The sequence below is a fragment of the Solanum pennellii genome, chromosome 5 (genome assembly GCF_001406875.1).
Source record: "Solanum pennellii chromosome 5, SPENNV200".
In the NCBI taxonomy this organism is placed as follows: Eukaryota; Viridiplantae; Streptophyta; class Magnoliopsida; order Solanales; family Solanaceae; genus Solanum; species Solanum pennellii.
Genome location: NC_028641.1, coordinates 76,737,565 through 76,755,392, shown reverse-complemented (window position 1 = coordinate 76,755,392; position 17,828 = coordinate 76,737,565). Strand labels below are relative to the sequence as shown.

The window sequence follows — 17,828 nt, the reverse complement described above, 5'->3', positions numbered from 1 at the left end:
TAAATTACATCAATCAGATATTCTAAACAAAAAAAATTAGATATTCTAAAACTATATGAAAAGTACTATAAATTACAATTTTTTGCATATTAATATGATGAAAAAATACATCTTAAAATGTTAGTCAAAGTTTTTATAGTTCTCTAAAAATAGAAACCATGACAAATAATACCGAACTGAGGAAGTATTTATTACGAATTGACAAAAAATTAGTAGTTTAGTATAAACTCATTAATTATATAATTTAAATATGTATTTAATTTAAAATCAATAAACACACATTATATATCGGCTATTTAAATTTATTCTTCCGAAAATACCCTCGTAGAGTCATTAGCACGCTGGGTCCAGCAAAAAGTAATCCACGCGCTTTACAGTGAAACTAGCAAAAAGGCAATTCCGTAATTTAGTGCAAAATCGAGGGGCAAATAGTTAAATTTAGGTACAGAAACAGCAAAACTACAGTACACAAAAGCCAGTAAGGTATAGCAGCAAACCAGAAAATTGCAGAAATCTATACATACATATCAATTTCTAGAGAGAGAAAGTAAAACCCTTTTGCTATTTGAGGCAGAAATTGTAGAAATTTTTAGTACTTTCTCTCTCTACAACGAAAAAAAAATCCCTTTTTTACCCCCCCCTTCGAGAAATCTTGGAAATCCGTCAGCACAAACCCCCTTTTTTGCTGTAATCGATTTTTTCAGGTAAAGTTTTGGTTTTTATTTGTGGGTTTTTGTGTGTATTTTGTTTTTATAAGTTGTATGTATGATTTGGGTTTTGCTGTAATGGTTTTTATTGGGTTTTGTATGTGTTTATATGATTTAGGTATTTATTTGTTGAATTATGTTGCTAAGATTGAAGCAGCAAAGTGGAGTTAGATCGACGAGTATATAATGTCCTTTGTCAATTGAGTTTTTGAAATAGAATCTGTGCTTAGAAACTGCATAAAAGGTGTACTATAATTGTTATGTTTTTTTTTTGTTAGATTTGAGAAAAATCATGGTTAAAGAGGAATTTAGATGTGTGTTTGGAATAGTTATAATCTTATTTTTTGTGGGGTGGACTGTTTTTCTCGAGTAGAGTGTTATCGGAAACAATCTCTCTACCCTTGAGGTAGGGGTAAGGTATGCTGCATACACTCTACCCTCTTCGGACCCCACTTCGTAGGAGTATACTGGATATGTTGTTGTTTTTCTTGGGGAGGGAGATGAATTTACTTTTTTTCCTTTTTCAGATTTGAGCTTAGTGATACTGGAGTTCAGGGCATAATGGTGTTTGTGTTTTAGAAAATTTTGCAATGCTGTAATTGGTGAAGTACGTGGGAGCTCAAGCCGACATCTATAGTGAAAATCCAAGAAAAAGCAATTCTTTGATCTTGGGTAATCCTAAAAGTTTCAATTCTGAGCAAGATTTAAGAAGATAACTGATTTAATTGAAGGTCGGTGACAGAAAGTCATATATGATTTGAGGTGATAGATGGGTGAATTCTAGCTTATTCCAAGTACTTTGGTAAGGAAGAGGGTAGAGTTAAAGAGAAACCAATGGAAGATTGGTCCAAGTACGTTCACAGTCCAGCTCATTTGGCTGTGGCTAAGCGAGACTATGCTACATTGAAAAGAATAGTTGCTGACCTTCCTCAACTGTCCAAGGCTGGTGAAGTGAACACTGAGACAGAGTCTCTGGCTGCTGAGCTTAATGCAGATTCTGTTTCTGCAGTAATTGATAGGCGGGATGTTCCTGGTCGTGAAACCCCATTGCACCTTGCTGTTCGGATGAGGGATCCTGTCTCAGCTGAGATTTTAATGGCTGCAGGTGCTGATTGGAGTCTTCAGAATGAGAATGGGTGGAGTGCTCTCCAGGAAGCAGTGTGTACCAAGGAGGAGAATATTGCTATGATTATTGCTAGGCATTATCAGCCCCTTGCCTGGGCCAAGTGGTGCCGTAGACTTCCTAGGATTGTTGCCTCAGCTGGTCGGATTCGTGATTTCTACATGGAGATAACCTTTCACTTTGAGAGCTCGGTAATACCATTCATTGGACGGATTGCTCCGTCAGACACTTATCGGATTTGGAAACGGGGTTCTAATCTTCGTGCAGATATGACTCTTGCAGGATTTGATGGGTTCCGCATTCAACGTTCAGATCAAACTTTCCTCTTTCTTGGAGAAGGGTATTCATCAGAAGATGGGAACAGATCTTTGAGTCCTGGTTCTTTGATTGTGCTTGCTCACAAGGAGAAAGAGATTACAAATGCGTTAGAGGGAGCTGGTGTGCAACCATCAGAAGCTGAAGTTGCTCGTGAGGTAGCTTTGATGTCCCAAACAAATATGTATAGACCAGGCATTGATGTCACCCAGGCGGAGCTTATTCCCCACTTAAATTGGAGGAGACAGGAGAGGTCTGAGATGGTTGGTACTTGGAAGGCAAAGGTGTATGATATGCTTAATGTCATGGTCAGTGTAAAATCAAGGCGAGTCCCTGGTGCTATAACTGATGAGGAGCTCTTTACAGTGAATGATGATGAGAAAGTAGTGAATGGTGGTGATGATGATTATGATGATGCATTAACAGCTGAAGAAAGAATGCAGTTAGATTCTGCACTTCGGATGGGCAATTCAGATGGACCTGGTGAGTATGAAGAGCCTGAAGGTCACGATTTCCATGGGAACTCTGATGGAGGTTCATTTCAGAGTTGTGAATCCAATGGTGTTACAAAGGAGAAGAAAAGTTGGTTTGGTTGGAGCAAAAAAGGCCCCAAAGACACTAGTGATGATTCAGAAGACTCAAAGCTTGTAAAGAAGTTCTCAAAGCTGGCCCCAGAGGATAGCAAGCTGAGACCAAATGACAATCATGCATCATCATCTGAAGTTGCTCGGGAGGATTCTGGGGATGGTAAAAGGAGCAAAGATAAGAGCAGCAAGAAGAAAAAGAAGAAAGGAACCATAGGTGAGCCCAAGACCGAAAGTGAGTATAAAAAGGGATTAAGACCTGTTTTGTGGTTGACGCCGGACTTCCCACTGAAAACAGAAGAACTGTTGCCATTGCTTGACATTCTAGCCAACAAGGTTAAAGCTGTCAGAAGATTAAGGGAGCTTTTAACTACTAAATTACCTCCTGGCACATTTCCTGTCAAGGTACTTGATTCTCACTCTCTCTAGGATCTATCTTGTTATTCTTTTTCCATTTTCTTCTTATTGTTCTTGTGCTTTCTTCAGTAACTTTGCTCTGTCGTTTCCCTTCTCTACATGGCTTATAGTTAAATGCCGAAGGTGGTGTGTGTTTTTGGGTTTGGGGGGGGGGGGTTCGTTTTTAATCAAGTAAAAGATTTCATTATACTACTATATCACCTCATAAATGCAATTGTGCCCCAAGTTGAGACAGTGGAATTCAGCTGGGAAATTGAGGATCATGTTGTCATTGTCAATAGTTATCTGACGGACCTTCCAACATATTCATCTGATAGTGGTTACTCTGTAGGATATATTTTATCATGATTTAGTAGTGACTACTAACTACTAAGAGAGACCTGTCCTTTGTACATTAATAAGTTTTCTTGATGTGTTATTAGGTAAGTTCCCATAAGCTGCCATTATTTTAAAAACAAAGTTCCTGTAACTTAATATAGCATTGTTTCTCGCTGCTCATCTGTGCTTGCAGCAAATACAATCTAATAACTCCCTAAACCTACCAAAAGATTTATGTTCAAATTTAATGTAGAACGCCAAAGTGTTTTGTCGAGGTCATAATCCTGATCATATGTCGTGTTAAGAGTTTTTTGTGCCTCTGCATCAAAAACCAGCTCTTTCTGACTCCTGTTGTGATTATATTGTGTGTTTCCTGCTGCTGCTTTTATAGAACTATTTTACTTGTCACCTGTAAGAAAGAAGGGATTGCCTGATCATGTGGAAATCTATTGATAGTCTGTTACTCTTGACCTGATAAGATGCTTAAAATGGCTAAACCGGATATGTTTGACTTTTTGCTGAATAATGGAAGTGGAGATTTCTCTCTTATGGTTGTAATTGTATGTAGTGGATGCTCAAAGTATTTGTCAGTTAATTAATATTATCATCAGATATCCAACATTTTATTAAAGGGATCTGAAATAGTTTATGCCTTGGCTTGTAAATTGTCCATATGGCAAAGTAAGTTTCAAATTATTATATGAACTTAATCTTATAAGCTTAAATAACAGAATATACAAGTCACTGTGCAATTTAGGGATAATTTCACAAATGGCCACTGAACTTTTATGTTATTGCACCAAAGTCATTAAACTATTTTTTTGTAACAAAAGAACTCCGCCAAGTATCAAGAAAAGAAACTATGTTTTTGTTGGTAAAATATATTCAACTTTGCCAAAGTATGATATAAAAGGTTTCTGTTTGAATCCTCCTAGTTCTAATGACTTAACGTGATACTTGGGTAAAGTTGAGTGACTTGTTTGCTACAAAGATACGATTATTTCTTCCCATTTGTCTAAGTCTTGGTGGACAAAGTTGTGTGATATTTGTGTTGGTGGAAGGCAGCAAATACCCCATGAAATTAATTGAGTTGTGCATGTTTGTCCTAAGACCACGGTTGTCAAAAAAAGGTATGGCGACTTTAGTGCAATGAAAGTTAAGTGAATAATGACTATATCCATGAAATTTATAACCAGTACAATTTGGGATAAAAGTTTCAAGGTCATGGTCGTTGTAAGAAGCTAAATTTGGTTTGTAGCAACCTAACCATGATTTGTTAGATCTATCAGAGAATCTCAATTTTCGTACTTTTTGCATGTATCATAGTTGGTGATGGGAAACTATTCCTTCATTCCAGTTGACATTCATACTTGTGATTTTGATGGATTGTAATTGAACTGCGCTCTTATGTGACTGTATGATGAAGTTTTCCTCGTAACTTACAAGAGTCTACTGCACTTCAGGTTGCTATCCCTATTGTTCCAACAATTCGAGTTCTTGTTACATTTACAAAATTTGAAGAGCTCGAACCAGTGGACGAATTTTCAACCCCTCTTTCAAGTCCTACAAATTTCCAAGATGCTAAGTCTAAGGAATCTGATGGCTCTACATCATGGATTTCATGGATGAAGGGGAACCGTGATGAGCTATCTAGCGACAGTAAAAACCACAGTTTCCAGGATGAGATTGACCCTTTCCGTATACCTTCAGATTATGCTTGGGTTGATGCAAATGAGAAAAAACGCCGAATGAAAGCCAAGAAAGCTAGGAGCAAGAAGCATAAAAAGCATAGTGCCCCTAGAAATCCAGAGAATGGGCAGCAGACAAGTGAGGATGTTGAAGAATAACAGCGACAGGATTTCTTCTCTCCTACTTACCATAGAAAGAAGAGGTAAAGCTCCTCGGTGCAATTTTTATGAGTCTGCCTCTTTCTTGTATCAGAGTATTTATCATCTGCCATTGTTGTACTATAAATTAATGTGAAAGCTTACAAAACATCATTTTCTTAGTGTTTCCAGCTAAGTACATCAGGCGGATTCAAGTCAGAGATTTCTTGGCGAGATTATCACTAGCTTATGGTCTGACCCGAGTGGCATGGGGCATGTGTAATCCCGTGTGAATCAACAAGGACATCCTTGCAAGGTTTAATTACTCCTGGGTGACTGATAGCGAAGTAGTAGTACCATGAGAGTGACATACAAGTCGTATCGTTTTAAAGATTTTTCTTTCTTTGTAGACTTTGAAAGAGGAGATTAGTTTGTGCTTGGCCACTCAAAACAGATTAAATTTGTAAAGAGCTTTACATTTTAAAACAGCCTAGTGTGCTTGTGAGTTCTTTTTTCCTTTTATAATGATCTTGATTCTTGAAATGCTTTGCTAATATGTAGTGCTATATATGCTTGTCCTCAAAACCTGTAATGTCTCAGCATTGTCGTTCCCTTTTGTCAAGTAGGTAAAGTAGGCATTGTCGTTCCCTTTTGTCAAGTAGGTAAAGTAGGCATTCGTTCCCTTTCATGAAGTAGGCGTATGAACCACTTTGCCTCGAGGCTCTACAAGTAGGCAAAGTAGGCATTCGTTCCCTTTCATGAAGTAGGGTATGAATCACTTTGCCTCGAGACTCTACAAGTAGGTAAAGTAGGCATTCGTTCCCTTTCATTTAGTAAGCATATGAACCACTTTGACTCGAGACTCTACAAGTAGGCAAAGTAGGCATTTGTTCCCTTTCTTGAGATAGGTAAAGTAGACATTCATTCCCTTTCGTGAAGTAGGTAAAGTAGGCATATAAACCACTTTGTCTTTGATACTCTATTGGAACAAAGCAAATAAGTGATGCAAAGGAGAAAGTCATCAAGTAGGTAAAGTAGGCAACAAACCACTTTGCCTTGAGACTCATTTGGAACAAAGCAAAGAAGGCGGTTGAAAATAGAAAGCATTTTCTATTTAGAACGCACAACGTCTAAATCTTGAATCCCCTTAACGTAAGATAATAGCTGCCACATTCACCTTGGGCTAGTTAACACACAAAGAATGCCCTTGCCATTTCAGTTTGGCAATAACTCCACACAATAACTAGTTATAGGAAAATGGAGTTATACCAAGTCGTAGGTCACAAAATGCAGAGCCTTAGACTGAAAGGTTTCACTGACAAAATGTCATATTAGCACAGACAATAGTACTAGATTTGAAAAATTATCTAATAGTAGTATATACATCTGGGAAATTTTATAAAAGTCTTCACAACTTAGAAGATGAAAGGACTGCTGGTTTGAAATGAGAAATAAAAAGCAAATCCAGGCACATAGTTTGATTAAAGATATGTTCCGACTTGGAAACAAAAGTATCAAGTTTTCTAACACATGAACTTCCACACAACCGTGCAATAAGAGTCAAACCCACTGAATCTTCTTTACGTTGATGTAATTCATCGCATGTTATCTCTGCGCCTGTTGTATCTATTGGGTCTTATTCTGTCATTACGCTGAGGAACAGGCTCTACTCTCCTCTGTCGTTCAGGTGATCTTTGAACTATCTCCCCATTGACAAAAAGTTCAGCTGCAAGAATAATATAAGATCATTGTCATGGCAAAATCATATACATCGGTCATCGAAGTTACTGGAGTAAGAGCTAATGAAGGGTTAATACTAGTATTTACCAACATGAATCTAAACCCTTGAGCCAGATGAACAATAATAATGCAACAAGACAAAATCAGGAGGGCCATGTCACAGACGTTACAGTTTCTCCTATGAACCAATTTGACTTGCTTAATTTTTTCTTCTGGGGGAGGGGGTATTTGCTATTTTCCAGTAAGACGATCTCTGTACTTTTCGCAATTAGAAGAGTAGATCTTGAAGAAACCGTTTAACTCACGAACTGAGAGTGAACTTAAAATACAATACAATGACAACAACTTTGCCTCAACCCTACGCAGCATAATTTTCAGATAGAAATGCCTGATCAAACTCATTATGTTACAAGCTCATTAAAGTAAGAAAACCACACCCTTAAACGCAGCCAATACAGGGAAGCCTCCATAAAATTTAGAAGCTTCAAAATCAGAACCCTTCTAGGTAATATCAGTCCATTAGTAGGAAACAAAGAACCTCTTCTGAAAAGTTCAAGAGAAACAGTCACAAGGTAACACGCATGAATTGTACCGGTTTAAAGTAAAATTTGATATTTTTTTGGGCTTAGCATGGCAAGCTAATTAGGGGCAAGATGTGAATGGGTTATAGATAAGGACGTAAGGCATCTTGGCAATAATTAATATCCCTCTTATGAAATGGGTGGCTATATACCCTCCTAGACACCCGATAAATCCATCCTTCTAAAGGCATGTTCTACAAACTACAAAGTGGATGAGTATGCTAAGGCAGATGCGTCAGCATTGTGAATTCATATATTTTAAAAAAAACTTGCATGATAGTGCACTTACTGCTGCAGATGATTGGAACTTCATGCGAATATACCAATCCTTTACCCATAGATAATATATCCTCTCCTAATTCACTAGACCTATTCCTGCTTTGAGCTATCACCAAAAAATTGACAACTTCCTACGGAAAAACAGTTGTATCATCCAAGTACTTAAATCTTCAAAATATGTCATTTCTTTAAATTTTGACTTAGTAAACATCTTTAAAAATTTCTCTCCACTACCAATTATTCTAACTATATCTCCAAGCAACTCGTAGAGCCTACCAATCAAAAGGTTGTTCTTCTAGTCTTTCTACACATAATACTCCCTCCAAGATCTTCTTTTGGCCTTGCTTAACATACCTTCATTATGTAAAAGAAACCACAGATACTATTTCTATATTCTTCAAAGAACCCAACATTGATCTATGTTTTGTTGCCTCTGAATGATGTTCATATTGGTGAGACAAACCATAGAGTTTACAATTCTAATTAAGGGTTGGATTATTTTTTGGACAGAATTATGAAAAATGATAAAGGCAATTTAAAGAAACTTTAAGCAAGAGTAGACTTCTTTCATACATTATTTGATTCTAGTTATTGGGTCATACTCTTAATACCTTACGGAACATGAATCTACTGCCAAACAAAGAGCAAACAATTGTTAAAAGAATGTGTACCTCCTTATGGAACATGAATCTACTGCCAAACAAAGAGCAAACAATTGTTAAAAGAATGTGTACCTCCATAATCCTTGTATTCAGGATCAACATAGGAATCAGGCAGCACAAACAGAACACCTGGCAAACCTATTGCAGCAAACATTCCAAGTCAATTCGTTAATTCACTGATGGCTATTGCAAGAAAAATAATGATAGTAAAGCATTTTCAACAGACCTTCCATTTTATTAGCAGTCTCTTCATCAACTTCACACCCGAAACCAAAGTACCTCTCACAGGAGACATTGTAAATCTTCTTTTTTGCTTCCTCTTCACTACACATGCAAAAGAGACTACATGAATAAGTATAACTGCTACTACTACTATTCCGCATTTATCCTAAACTAGTCGGGGTAGGTTATATAAATCCTCAATAACTCATGCATCACATGAACAGAATAACACATATGAGTCCATCTAGACACACTTTATACTCTCCCCCTACAAGAAAACCAACACTAATAATATCTAAAAGTCAACCAATTCATTTGACATACTCAACTAAAAAAGATAATGGTTATGTACATGACTATGATGGAGTATAAGCTAAAAAGATAATGTTTTTATCACCTCCCAAGGACTTTAGCAAGGGTTTGGACATAACAATCAATCATTTGCTGTTTATGAGCTCCTTCTCCACCAGGCTTATCCATAACAATGAGCCAGTGCTCGTAATCGCATCCCGGAAACAGTGGTGCCATCTCAGTCGGAGCTCGGTCGCCGGTTCCTGGAGTGTAAGGTGAGCTACCGGACCGGTTAACTCTGAACCGTACCGTATTGAGGCTAAACGGCTTGAGGCCATTAGGGTTGGTAGGTAGAAGGGAGTGTGAGAGCAGAAATGACGGCTGAGGTGAAGATCCGACGGCAGGAAGTGACGGCGGTTGAGTAATCGACGGCGATGAAGCGGAGGAGATGAAACGAGTAGAAAAACGATAAGTGTAGAGGGTTCTAGAAATGGATTTGGTGATTTTGGAGGCCATTGATGGAGTTTTCTGAGAGCTCTGTGCTTGTTTTTGAGGGTTTTGAGGGTTTATGGGTTTATATTGGGGGTAGGTGTGTGAATACTCTCTATTACTCTTTTTTTAAGTCGATTTATTCGTATTTCGATTATTTTATCATAATAATAATAATAACAACGTAGAAAGTATAGGCACGTAATATAAGTTGAAAATGATAAAATGTATGTAAACGTGTTATTTCTACTTCCGAAGTAGATATTTGATGACGATAACCTGTGTGTTTCGTAACTTTCTATATGTTTCGTTAATCATTAAGTCATACGCTTTTTAAAAAAAATAATGTGATGACGTTTAAATGAACACAATTAAAAACACTATTAACTAATAAGTCAAATGTATGTAATATCAAAATTTATTTCACATTCCTTTTCATTTACTTTCTCCTTATATAAAAAATTAATCACCTTTTATATAAAGCAAATTACAAATGAATCATGTCAAATTGTCAATAGAGATAAGTGAAAATATTAGTAACAAGTAATTTTGAAAAGATTAAAAAGTTCAAGTTATATATAAGCATCATAAGAATATATATTTTTTGGTATTTATTCATGTTTGTCTCGTGAAATCACATTCAGCGGTAATTGAAAAAACACAAATTTAACCACTTCACCTACTTCATTACCTCTAATTGTTTCTCCTACCTTTATTGAAACGAAATAATTTCATGTTCTTTCATCAATTGGTTATTTTTCTCCGTTAATATCTCTTTTTCCAATTTCAATCTCGATTAATTCACAAAATTGAATGATCAATTCTCCTCCGGACTAAGACTACGACTCATAATAATAAAAAAGGGTTTATGTAAATAGCTTAATTACTTTACACACTCTATCCAACAAGTTCTATAAGTCTTTTGTTGCCTATTACCAAGAGAATATTGTGTAATGTTCTCATAAATAGCTATGCATTTTCCACTGTCAAATCTCGCAAAGAGAACGTGTTTTTTTCTCTGACTTTCTTTCTCATTCGCGGAGAAACTACGTACAAAAAGCTTTAAAGGAGGAAGTAAGAAAAGATAAACTAAATAGCATTTGGTATAGTCTAGTTAATAGAACTAGAATGCACCTAAATACAAGACAAATATACTTCACTAAAAGGCACATACTACTCGAATTTCGACTCATACTGTGTCGATCTACGATTCCATCACTGAAATACTTCATGCCATACAAGAGCCAACGAGAACGAGTAACAGTAATTTAGTGTAAACACCAGTTGCGGATAAATTATTTTTTGTGTGATTATTTGCATTCCAAAGTTTGAACTACAACAATTATGCAAAAGTAGAATACACTCAACTGATGCCATGATTTAGGCCTAGGTAAAAAAATGTCACTCATAATCTCAATTTAGAGCATATTTTCCTATATTATTCATCCCTTCAGATCCTGTGCAGAAGTTAAAATTAAACATCATGAAATAGTCTTCTGATATGATCCACAGTTGCAGGCATCAACGTCACAGGGCATCGCTTATACTGCATAGAAAGTAAAAAGAGCGTGAATTGACAGTGTAAGAGAATCACCGATATATTCATAAAGAGTTTAACCTCTACGTATTGACAGTGTAAAAGAATCAGATAACCATCCATAATAAGTGGAATTAGAGACCTATATATAAGGCACATAACCTGCTACAACGAGTTGAAGTACATTGATAGCGTAAAAACTACTTCATGCTAGTATATATAAGTTGAATTCGTTTAAGAAAAGAGAAGGAATCAAGAATAAGTCTAGACAGATCAGTTCCGCGATTCTACTTAAGCTAGCAAAAAGGAAAAAGTATGGTATATAGTCATAGGAATAGCTCCTTGACAATGATAAAATCTAAACACATACCAGAAAATTAAATTATTGTACTTGCAGGTTTTTTCCATTTGCAATTAGCAGGGGGAGAAATTATTGCAATATTAACTATAAAGAAACCAAATTAACATAGACATTATGATTTAGTTTCCCAGACGAATTCAATCAACTGATTCTGAAATTTCACCTGAGAGACATATCGGAAAACGCAGGAATAGCAGAAGACTAATCCTGAAACTGCCACCACTGAGGGATTTGCACGCTTTTGTGAGCACAAAGGACACAGTGTTCTGTCTGTAGGTAGTGAAATTCCATCTTTTGCAACCTGCTTTAAATAAAAAACATTATACATAAGCATTTATGCAGGAATACAAGAAAAAAACTACTTCATCAATGCATAATGAAACTAGTTTTAAGACCAAGACGGAAAGAACTTTCTCGAGATCCACATTTCACCAAGACAGGAAATAGTTTGTAAAAGTTGTTACTTTCCAAAGGAGGCTAACACTAATTTGCTAGTTGAGGATTTAGACAAATTATGATTTGTCACCATCTCGCCCGCTTCCAATTGGTAATTGGCTCAGATACTGGTATTAATTTATACAAACTATATTAACAATGCCAAAAGAGAGTTTTTATACAAGATAGAGACTTTATTGGCCAAGTCCAATCATTTAATATTGGCACCGTGATGCTCTCCCATACAGAATGCACAATATCAATTAACACAACTCATGTTCATATTAGATCCTTGACTACAGCTCCTGTTAATTGCTTAAATGGATTGGCGTAGATGACAAGTTGGAGATGAGTGACCACAAATTAAAGTTTCAGAATATGGTTGAATGGAGAAAGGCAAAAAACATGTATTAGTTGACACTTTTCAGAGCTAAAGTCTAAACATCTATTTGCGACCAAGTACCAAATGTATTTTGTCGCCCAATAAGAACCATGAACAAATATAAGCGGGACACATTCAAAACAGCAAATTGCAAGACTAGTCCTCTCCATCCCAAATGGAAATGTACTCACCTTTGGAGGTGGAGGAGGGGGTGGGGGTGGATAAACAGTCGGAGCTGACATCCTTTCTTCTGCTGACTGGTACCACCACTCCATCATCTGAGTACATTGAAGACAGAAACGGAAATATAATCATAGTATCGATACATGAGCACAACAAAACTGGAGAAGAAAAATGATCTCTCTAGGGAACAATTTAGAAAAGCAGCAGGAATTGAGCTAAACAACACTTACTTTAAAGAAAAACACTGCCGCTATTAGGCCAGTTTGAGCATAGTCAAGAACTCCATATGCACAACTTAGTAAAGCACTTTGTACTGCCTGAGATGTTAATGGATTCAAAGAACAAAAATCAGAATATTGGCTAGAGAGACAGTGCGCCTCCATTTTTTTTTTGGGACAAGTTCCGGGGACCTCAACTAAGAAGTAAAATCAATACCAAATCACATAGTCCCAACTAACATTACAATGCTGCTCCAAATATCCCCCCCACCCCACCCCACCCCCACCACCAAAAAAAAAAAAGGAAGAGGATAAGAATAGAAATACAGAAAAGAGATTTACAGGATGAACACAGACCTTTAGCCAAGGAGGGCCACGAAGTCTCTCTCGTTCACGGCTTCTTATTTTAGAAATCCTAGAAGAAGTATCCATCTACCTTGACATCACATAAAGGAAAATCATAAATAACAAAAATTTATAAAAGAGGAATTACCCAATAAATAAGTTCAACTGGTTAAGAGAGATAGATACAGATCTAAATTGAAACTTTCAAATAAAGACTTAAATTGAAACTTATACCCAGTGATTCAAGGTAATATGAAGGGTGCAGTGCCTTAAAGCACTGCTTCCTCAAAAGTACTTTTTTCTTTTATAAGGTAAGCATGAGAATCATAATCATACCAGAAAAGAACTGAAGTTCTCAACTGAATTATCTACAAGTTTGAAGTATCTGAAAGGAACTTTCACGCATCAGAAAATTACATTATCCAATCGATTATTCAGATACAGAGATTTAACATCGCTTGTAACACATTTAGATGGTCAGACACAGTAAAATTAGGCACCAACATATCAAGTCAACTAACGTTGTACCATTAGTTCATTAATTTTTCAGAATTTCATGCTAGGGTACCTAAAAGTTCTTGCAATTTATTCTGATTCACTGATGCCTTACGTGTATTTTTCAAAAGTCCAGGCATTACAATTTCTCCAAAGGCTTTGTACTTCTGATACCAACTAATAACACCTCTCAGACCTAGACAGATACTAACATGAATCTGTCTGCAAACATACCAGCTCCTGTCCTGTAGCCCGACAGACATGAATGCCAAGGGCATGGAGTCCTAGAGAGTAAAATCCAGTAGCATCCAGCAAATACAGTAGCTGGTAAGCAAATGATAACCCTGCAGGAAAAAAACACAAGAAGGTAAACAATGACATCAAGACGTGCTTAAAATCTTCACTAAAGAGGACAGCATTGCGAATAATGTTTACTTATTTTGATGAGAAATTATTTTATACAGGACTGAGAACTCAACCACATAAAGGGGAGACAACATTTTCAGATGAAATTGCTCAAAATTCACCATGAAGGTTTGGGTTGTCCTGACATTTGAGTTTTGACAGGTGGTAAGGCCATTTAGAGGTGGCATGAGAGATTAATACATGACTAGAATGAACAGGATTACCTAATTCATCTCGTTTCAAAAGTGAAACAGAATCAGTACACACAAAAACCAGGAGCATAGTCATAATCACAAGTCAGAAACTACTCGATATATACCTTCATTTCCAGCATGTATCCATGGGTAGCAAACAGCTACGATCTTACGGATTTTCTTTCTCAAACGATCTCTAACTGATTCTTCTGTATCTGAACTGCTTGTTGAAACTATGGAGTTTCCATTTCCATCAAAATAGTCAGTGTCACCAAATCTCTCATCCTCAGTGCCCCATAAACTAGCTTGAAGAGCAGCCTCTCTTTCTTTATTGTAGATTGAATGCAATTTTGATCTGAGATATGGCAATATAACCTAAAGAAGCATATCAACATTATGTCATTGCATTTAGCAAAAGCAGTACAACTTAACAGCAAAACTTGATTCAAGCAATCATTTTTGAAGTCGCAGCTTTACACATACTAGATGCTATATAGCCTTAGTCATGGAAACAATTAGAAGATCAGAAATGAATGCCAGATGACTTCCGATTACCACTAACAATTCCAGGTATTTTATTCCAGTAGATGGGAGTACAGTAAGCTTCTGCAACAGATGGAAAAGGGACAATCTTCTATGCAACCAAGGTAACAAGTAACAACTGTATTTTATCAGAAAAATCAAACCTGTCAGAAATCCTCTATGCAACATCTAGAAACATCTTCAACGTTCTACTGAAAAACTTACAGAAATGTACAGGGAGTAGGGAAAATTCATTCTAGGATTTCAATCTTAGAAGGTTTACAAGGCTGGGAGGTGTGGGAAAGTCTAAGTAAACAGGTCCAACATATTGACAATATGAGTGTTACCATATGATAAATGTTCTGTCAATACAAGATTAGATAAGATTAAAAATGACAACATTTGGCAGAAGGTCCAAGTAGCACATATTAAAGATTAAATGAGATAAGGTCACTTGATATGGTTTGCTCATGACCGGACGTCAACCTCCGGAACTGCAAGTCCGTAGGTGTGGAACCATAGTGAATGAAAATGTTAAAAGGGAAGAGGGGGCCTAAAATCACAGGGGAAGAAGTTGTTTCTAAAAATCTTCAAACCTTTGGAAGCCAAGCAGATCCATCGAAAGATACGAAAAAGTGGAGGGAAAAATCTATTTAGGTAATAAAAACTAGTTAAGAATATGTTTTAGTCATCCGGTATATTTACTTTTGGATCCTATGTTTCCCAAGAATATTTTGGTCCTGTCAGATATTTATATGCCAATAGAAAGTATAACAGTTTAATCCCCTGAGGATCAATAAGTGAGTGTTCAAGTGTAAGAGATTACCAGAAACACAACTGAAAGAACTTTTTGGCGCTTCTCCAACCCAGTGTGAGTAATTTCTTCTCTGGCGTCTGGACCTTTGTTATCACCCTTAACTTTTATGTTAACTGCCCTTCTTCGCAGACCATATAAAGACTCAGCAAAAGACCCATCTGAGAAAAAGTAAAAAAGGAATGAATTTGCTAAAACTATAGCAAATAACTAGCTCAACCTTTAACCAGAATAGTACCAGAGGCTACACACATGAATGGATGGAAAAAAAAATACTAGTCTTAGACCCAATAACAGATACTCAGCATTACTCTTTGGAAGGGTCAAAAACTAGTCTTTTTATGCATTTCAAAAATAAGTTCAAACATGAAAAATAGGACTTCAGTATTTTTATACCGTTTGTACATTACTAATTATTATGTTAGAAAAAGAAATATTCAGAACAACATCTGAGTACTGCCTAAACTTAGATAATTTGAGTCGCATACAGCGCGACCAGTCATTCTTTATGGTATGAAGGAGTATTTGGAAAGATAAATAAGCACCTGTAGTTCGTAAGCTATGAGTTTCAAGAACTAGCGTAAGCAAAGCAAAGCACTCATCCTCATAATCTAGAATTTTGTGGATGAAAGGTCTTCTTAAAGCTAAAACCTGCAAGCAAGCAAGCAGCGATTAACACTAGCCATCACACATCACATAACTACAGTTAAACCATAACAACAGCAACAAACAACAATGATGCCTCGTTTCCAAACTAATTGGAGTCCACAATATAAATGCTCTATATCCATTGTGTGTTGTTTCATTCCAATACTAGTAATTTTTCTCTTAAGATATATATATTAAGTACAAGTCTAAAACAATTATAACATCTATGCTTTGTTTTCAAACTAGTTGAATTACCCTAGATCCTCAATATTAGTTACCCTCCATTTTGACCCACTTCATTTCAATGTTTATAATTGTATTTTATGACACATCTAATAAGCACTGATACACAACAACAATAAAATCCACCCCTCAATTCCAAATAGTTGAATTCAATTATATTAATCATCAATATTTCATTACACTCCTCTTGGACCTGTTTCTTCCAAGTACTAATAATTTATGTTTATACTAATTTGAGCTCAGGAACAACCTCCCTACACCACAAAGCAAGGGGCATGGTCTGCTTACATCCTACCTTACCTGACCCCACTTGTGGGATTACAGTGGATATGTTGTTGTTTATACAAATAATCTATCTTTTAAGACACTTGTAATAAGTACAGCTAAACAATAATCAAATCCACCCCACGATTCCGAACTAGTCCACTATACGAATCCTCGATACCCTTTATATTCCACTTGGATCCATTTCATTCTAATACTAATATATCATCTTTTAAGACAAATCTACTAAATAAAGCTGCACAGCAACGATCATAATAACTATGCCTCGATCTCAAACTAAATGAATTACGCTAAATCCTCAATATCAATCACCATTCATTCATTGCAATACTAATAATTGTATTGTAAGAAACAACCACCCCTCAATCCTAAACTAGTTGAATTCCACTATACAAATCCTCAATACCCATTACACCCCACTGGACCCATTTCATCCCAATACTAATTCATTTGTATTACAACCATGGTCTCTCCCTATCTAGTGCATGCCTCAACTAACACTAGACGGTACCAAACCACAGGACAGAGAAAAAAAGAGCAGCTTTTTAGATTCTCCCATTGTAGGATCAAAAATAATAATCGAAAACAAATAGAAACAAACGCCTGATTCGCCATAGTATTCCACATGATACCTGTCTCCACATGATACCTGTCACCACATAACTCTGTCTACCAAGGCTAGAACAAATGCGAAAAAATCACCTAGTGTTTTGTCTATTTATCATAAATACAAATGGGAACCATGTATCTCAGTTAATTTGCTCGGTAACGGTTCGATTCACCACAATACAATCCACTCCCCCAATTTATTTATTTATTAACAAAATACTGAAACAGTGGATAAATTGATATGAAATTAGAAAACCCATTTGGGTAAATGAGTAAAGAGAGCAACTTACACCAAGGGAATAAGTTAAAGCAGCTCTAAGACTAGAAGGTAACTGTTGTGCAGCAGCCATTTCAAAGAAAGTAGGACGAGTCCCTTGTCCTCCTACTTGAAACAACATCTCTTCTGTACAACAACAAAAAACGCTTATTCTCTCAACTGATTATCTGCTTCTGCTTCTCCGATTGTCTTCTCTTTTGCTTCTCAGTGATGAAATTGAGATGTTTTGGGAAGAGGGAAGATGATAAAGAACAGTTTTTTCTTCTGCTGCTTCTTTTTTTTTGGTTCCTTCTTTTTCTGTTCTTTATTTTATTTTAGGGA

At 36.4% G+C, this 17,828-nt stretch overlaps 3 protein-coding genes across 4 annotated transcripts; 1 reads left to right on the top strand and 2 right to left on the bottom strand.

The window, feature by feature from the left end:
- The first annotated feature begins 480 nt into the window (after window positions 1–480).
- Window positions 481–5,833, top strand: LOC107020433 (ankyrin repeat domain-containing protein 13A). Of its 2 annotated transcripts, none has more exons than XM_015220788.2 (4): window positions 481–704; window positions 1,235–3,134; window positions 4,928–5,355; window positions 5,483–5,833. In XM_015220788.2, exons 2-3 carry the CDS (start codon window positions 1,542–1,544, stop codon window positions 5,309–5,311), a joined length of 1,977 nt encoding a protein of 658 aa, XP_015076274.1. In that variant the 5' UTR covers window positions 481–704; window positions 1,235–1,541; the 3' UTR covers window positions 5,312–5,355; window positions 5,483–5,833. The 2 variants fall into 2 exon arrangements, with proteins under 2 accessions (XP_015076274.1, XP_015076273.1); XM_015220787.2 differs by having other exon boundaries at window positions 482–704; window positions 5,474–5,833.
- Window positions 5,834–6,621: 788 nt separating this feature from the next.
- Window positions 6,622–9,653, bottom strand: LOC107018562 (multiple organellar RNA editing factor 2, chloroplastic-like). The gene is made up of 4 exons (XM_015219071.2): window positions 9,172–9,653; window positions 8,779–8,876; window positions 8,625–8,690; window positions 6,622–7,016 (listed from the first exon to the last, which is right to left on the bottom strand). The coding sequence occupies exons 1-4, from the start codon at window positions 9,579–9,581 to the stop codon at window positions 6,886–6,888; spliced, it is 705 nt and encodes a 234-aa protein (XP_015074557.1). The 5' UTR covers window positions 9,582–9,653; the 3' UTR covers window positions 6,622–6,885.
- Window positions 9,654–10,804: 1,151 nt separating this feature from the next.
- Window positions 10,805–17,820, bottom strand: LOC107018687 (peroxisome biogenesis protein 12). The gene is made up of 10 exons (XM_015219229.2): window positions 17,521–17,820; window positions 15,991–16,096; window positions 15,458–15,606; window positions 14,235–14,484; window positions 13,745–13,854; window positions 13,028–13,102; window positions 12,683–12,769; window positions 12,461–12,547; window positions 11,616–11,753; window positions 10,805–11,100 (listed from the first exon to the last, which is right to left on the bottom strand). Exons 1-10 carry the CDS (start codon window positions 17,626–17,628, stop codon window positions 11,029–11,031), a joined length of 1,182 nt encoding a protein of 393 aa, XP_015074715.1. The 5' UTR covers window positions 17,629–17,820; the 3' UTR covers window positions 10,805–11,028.
- Between the last annotated feature and the right edge of the window lie 8 nt (window positions 17,821–17,828).

What these genes read in the sequence shown, in the direction of transcription:
- LOC107020433 (XM_015220788.2), top strand. Translation starts at nt 1,542, where the DNA reads ATGGAAGATTGGTCCAAGTACGTTCACAGTCCAGCTCATTTGGCTGTG. An exon ending in CTGGCACATTTCCTGTCAAG is followed by an intron (nt 3,135 to 4,927) that starts GTACTTGATTCT and finishes ACTGCACTTCAG; the next exon opens with GTTGCTATCCCTATTGTTCC.
- LOC107018562 (XM_015219071.2), bottom strand. Translation starts at nt 9,581, where the DNA reads ATGGCCTCCAAAATCACCAAATCCATTTCTAGAACCCTCTACACTTAT. An exon ending in GACTGCTAATAAAATGGAAG is followed by an intron (nt 8,691 to 8,778) that starts GTCTGTTGAAAA and finishes TTGCTGCAATAG; the next exon opens with GTTTGCCAGGTGTTCTGTTT. An exon ending in TGAATACAAGGATTATGGAG is followed by an intron (nt 7,017 to 8,624) that starts GTACACATTCTT and finishes TTATTCTTGCAG; the next exon opens with CTGAACTTTTTGTCAATGGG.
- LOC107018687 (XM_015219229.2), bottom strand. Translation starts at nt 17,628, where the DNA reads ATGTTGTTTCAAGTAGGAGGACAAGGGACTCGTCCTACTTTCTTTGAA. An exon ending in GGGCTACAGGACAGGAGCTG is followed by an intron (nt 13,103 to 13,744) that starts GTATGTTTGCAG and finishes ATGTCAAGGTAG; the next exon opens with ATGGATACTTCTTCTAGGAT. An exon ending in GTGGCCCTCCTTGGCTAAAG is followed by an intron (nt 12,770 to 13,027) that starts GTCTGTGTTCAT and finishes TTAACATCTCAG; the next exon opens with GCAGTACAAAGTGCTTTACT.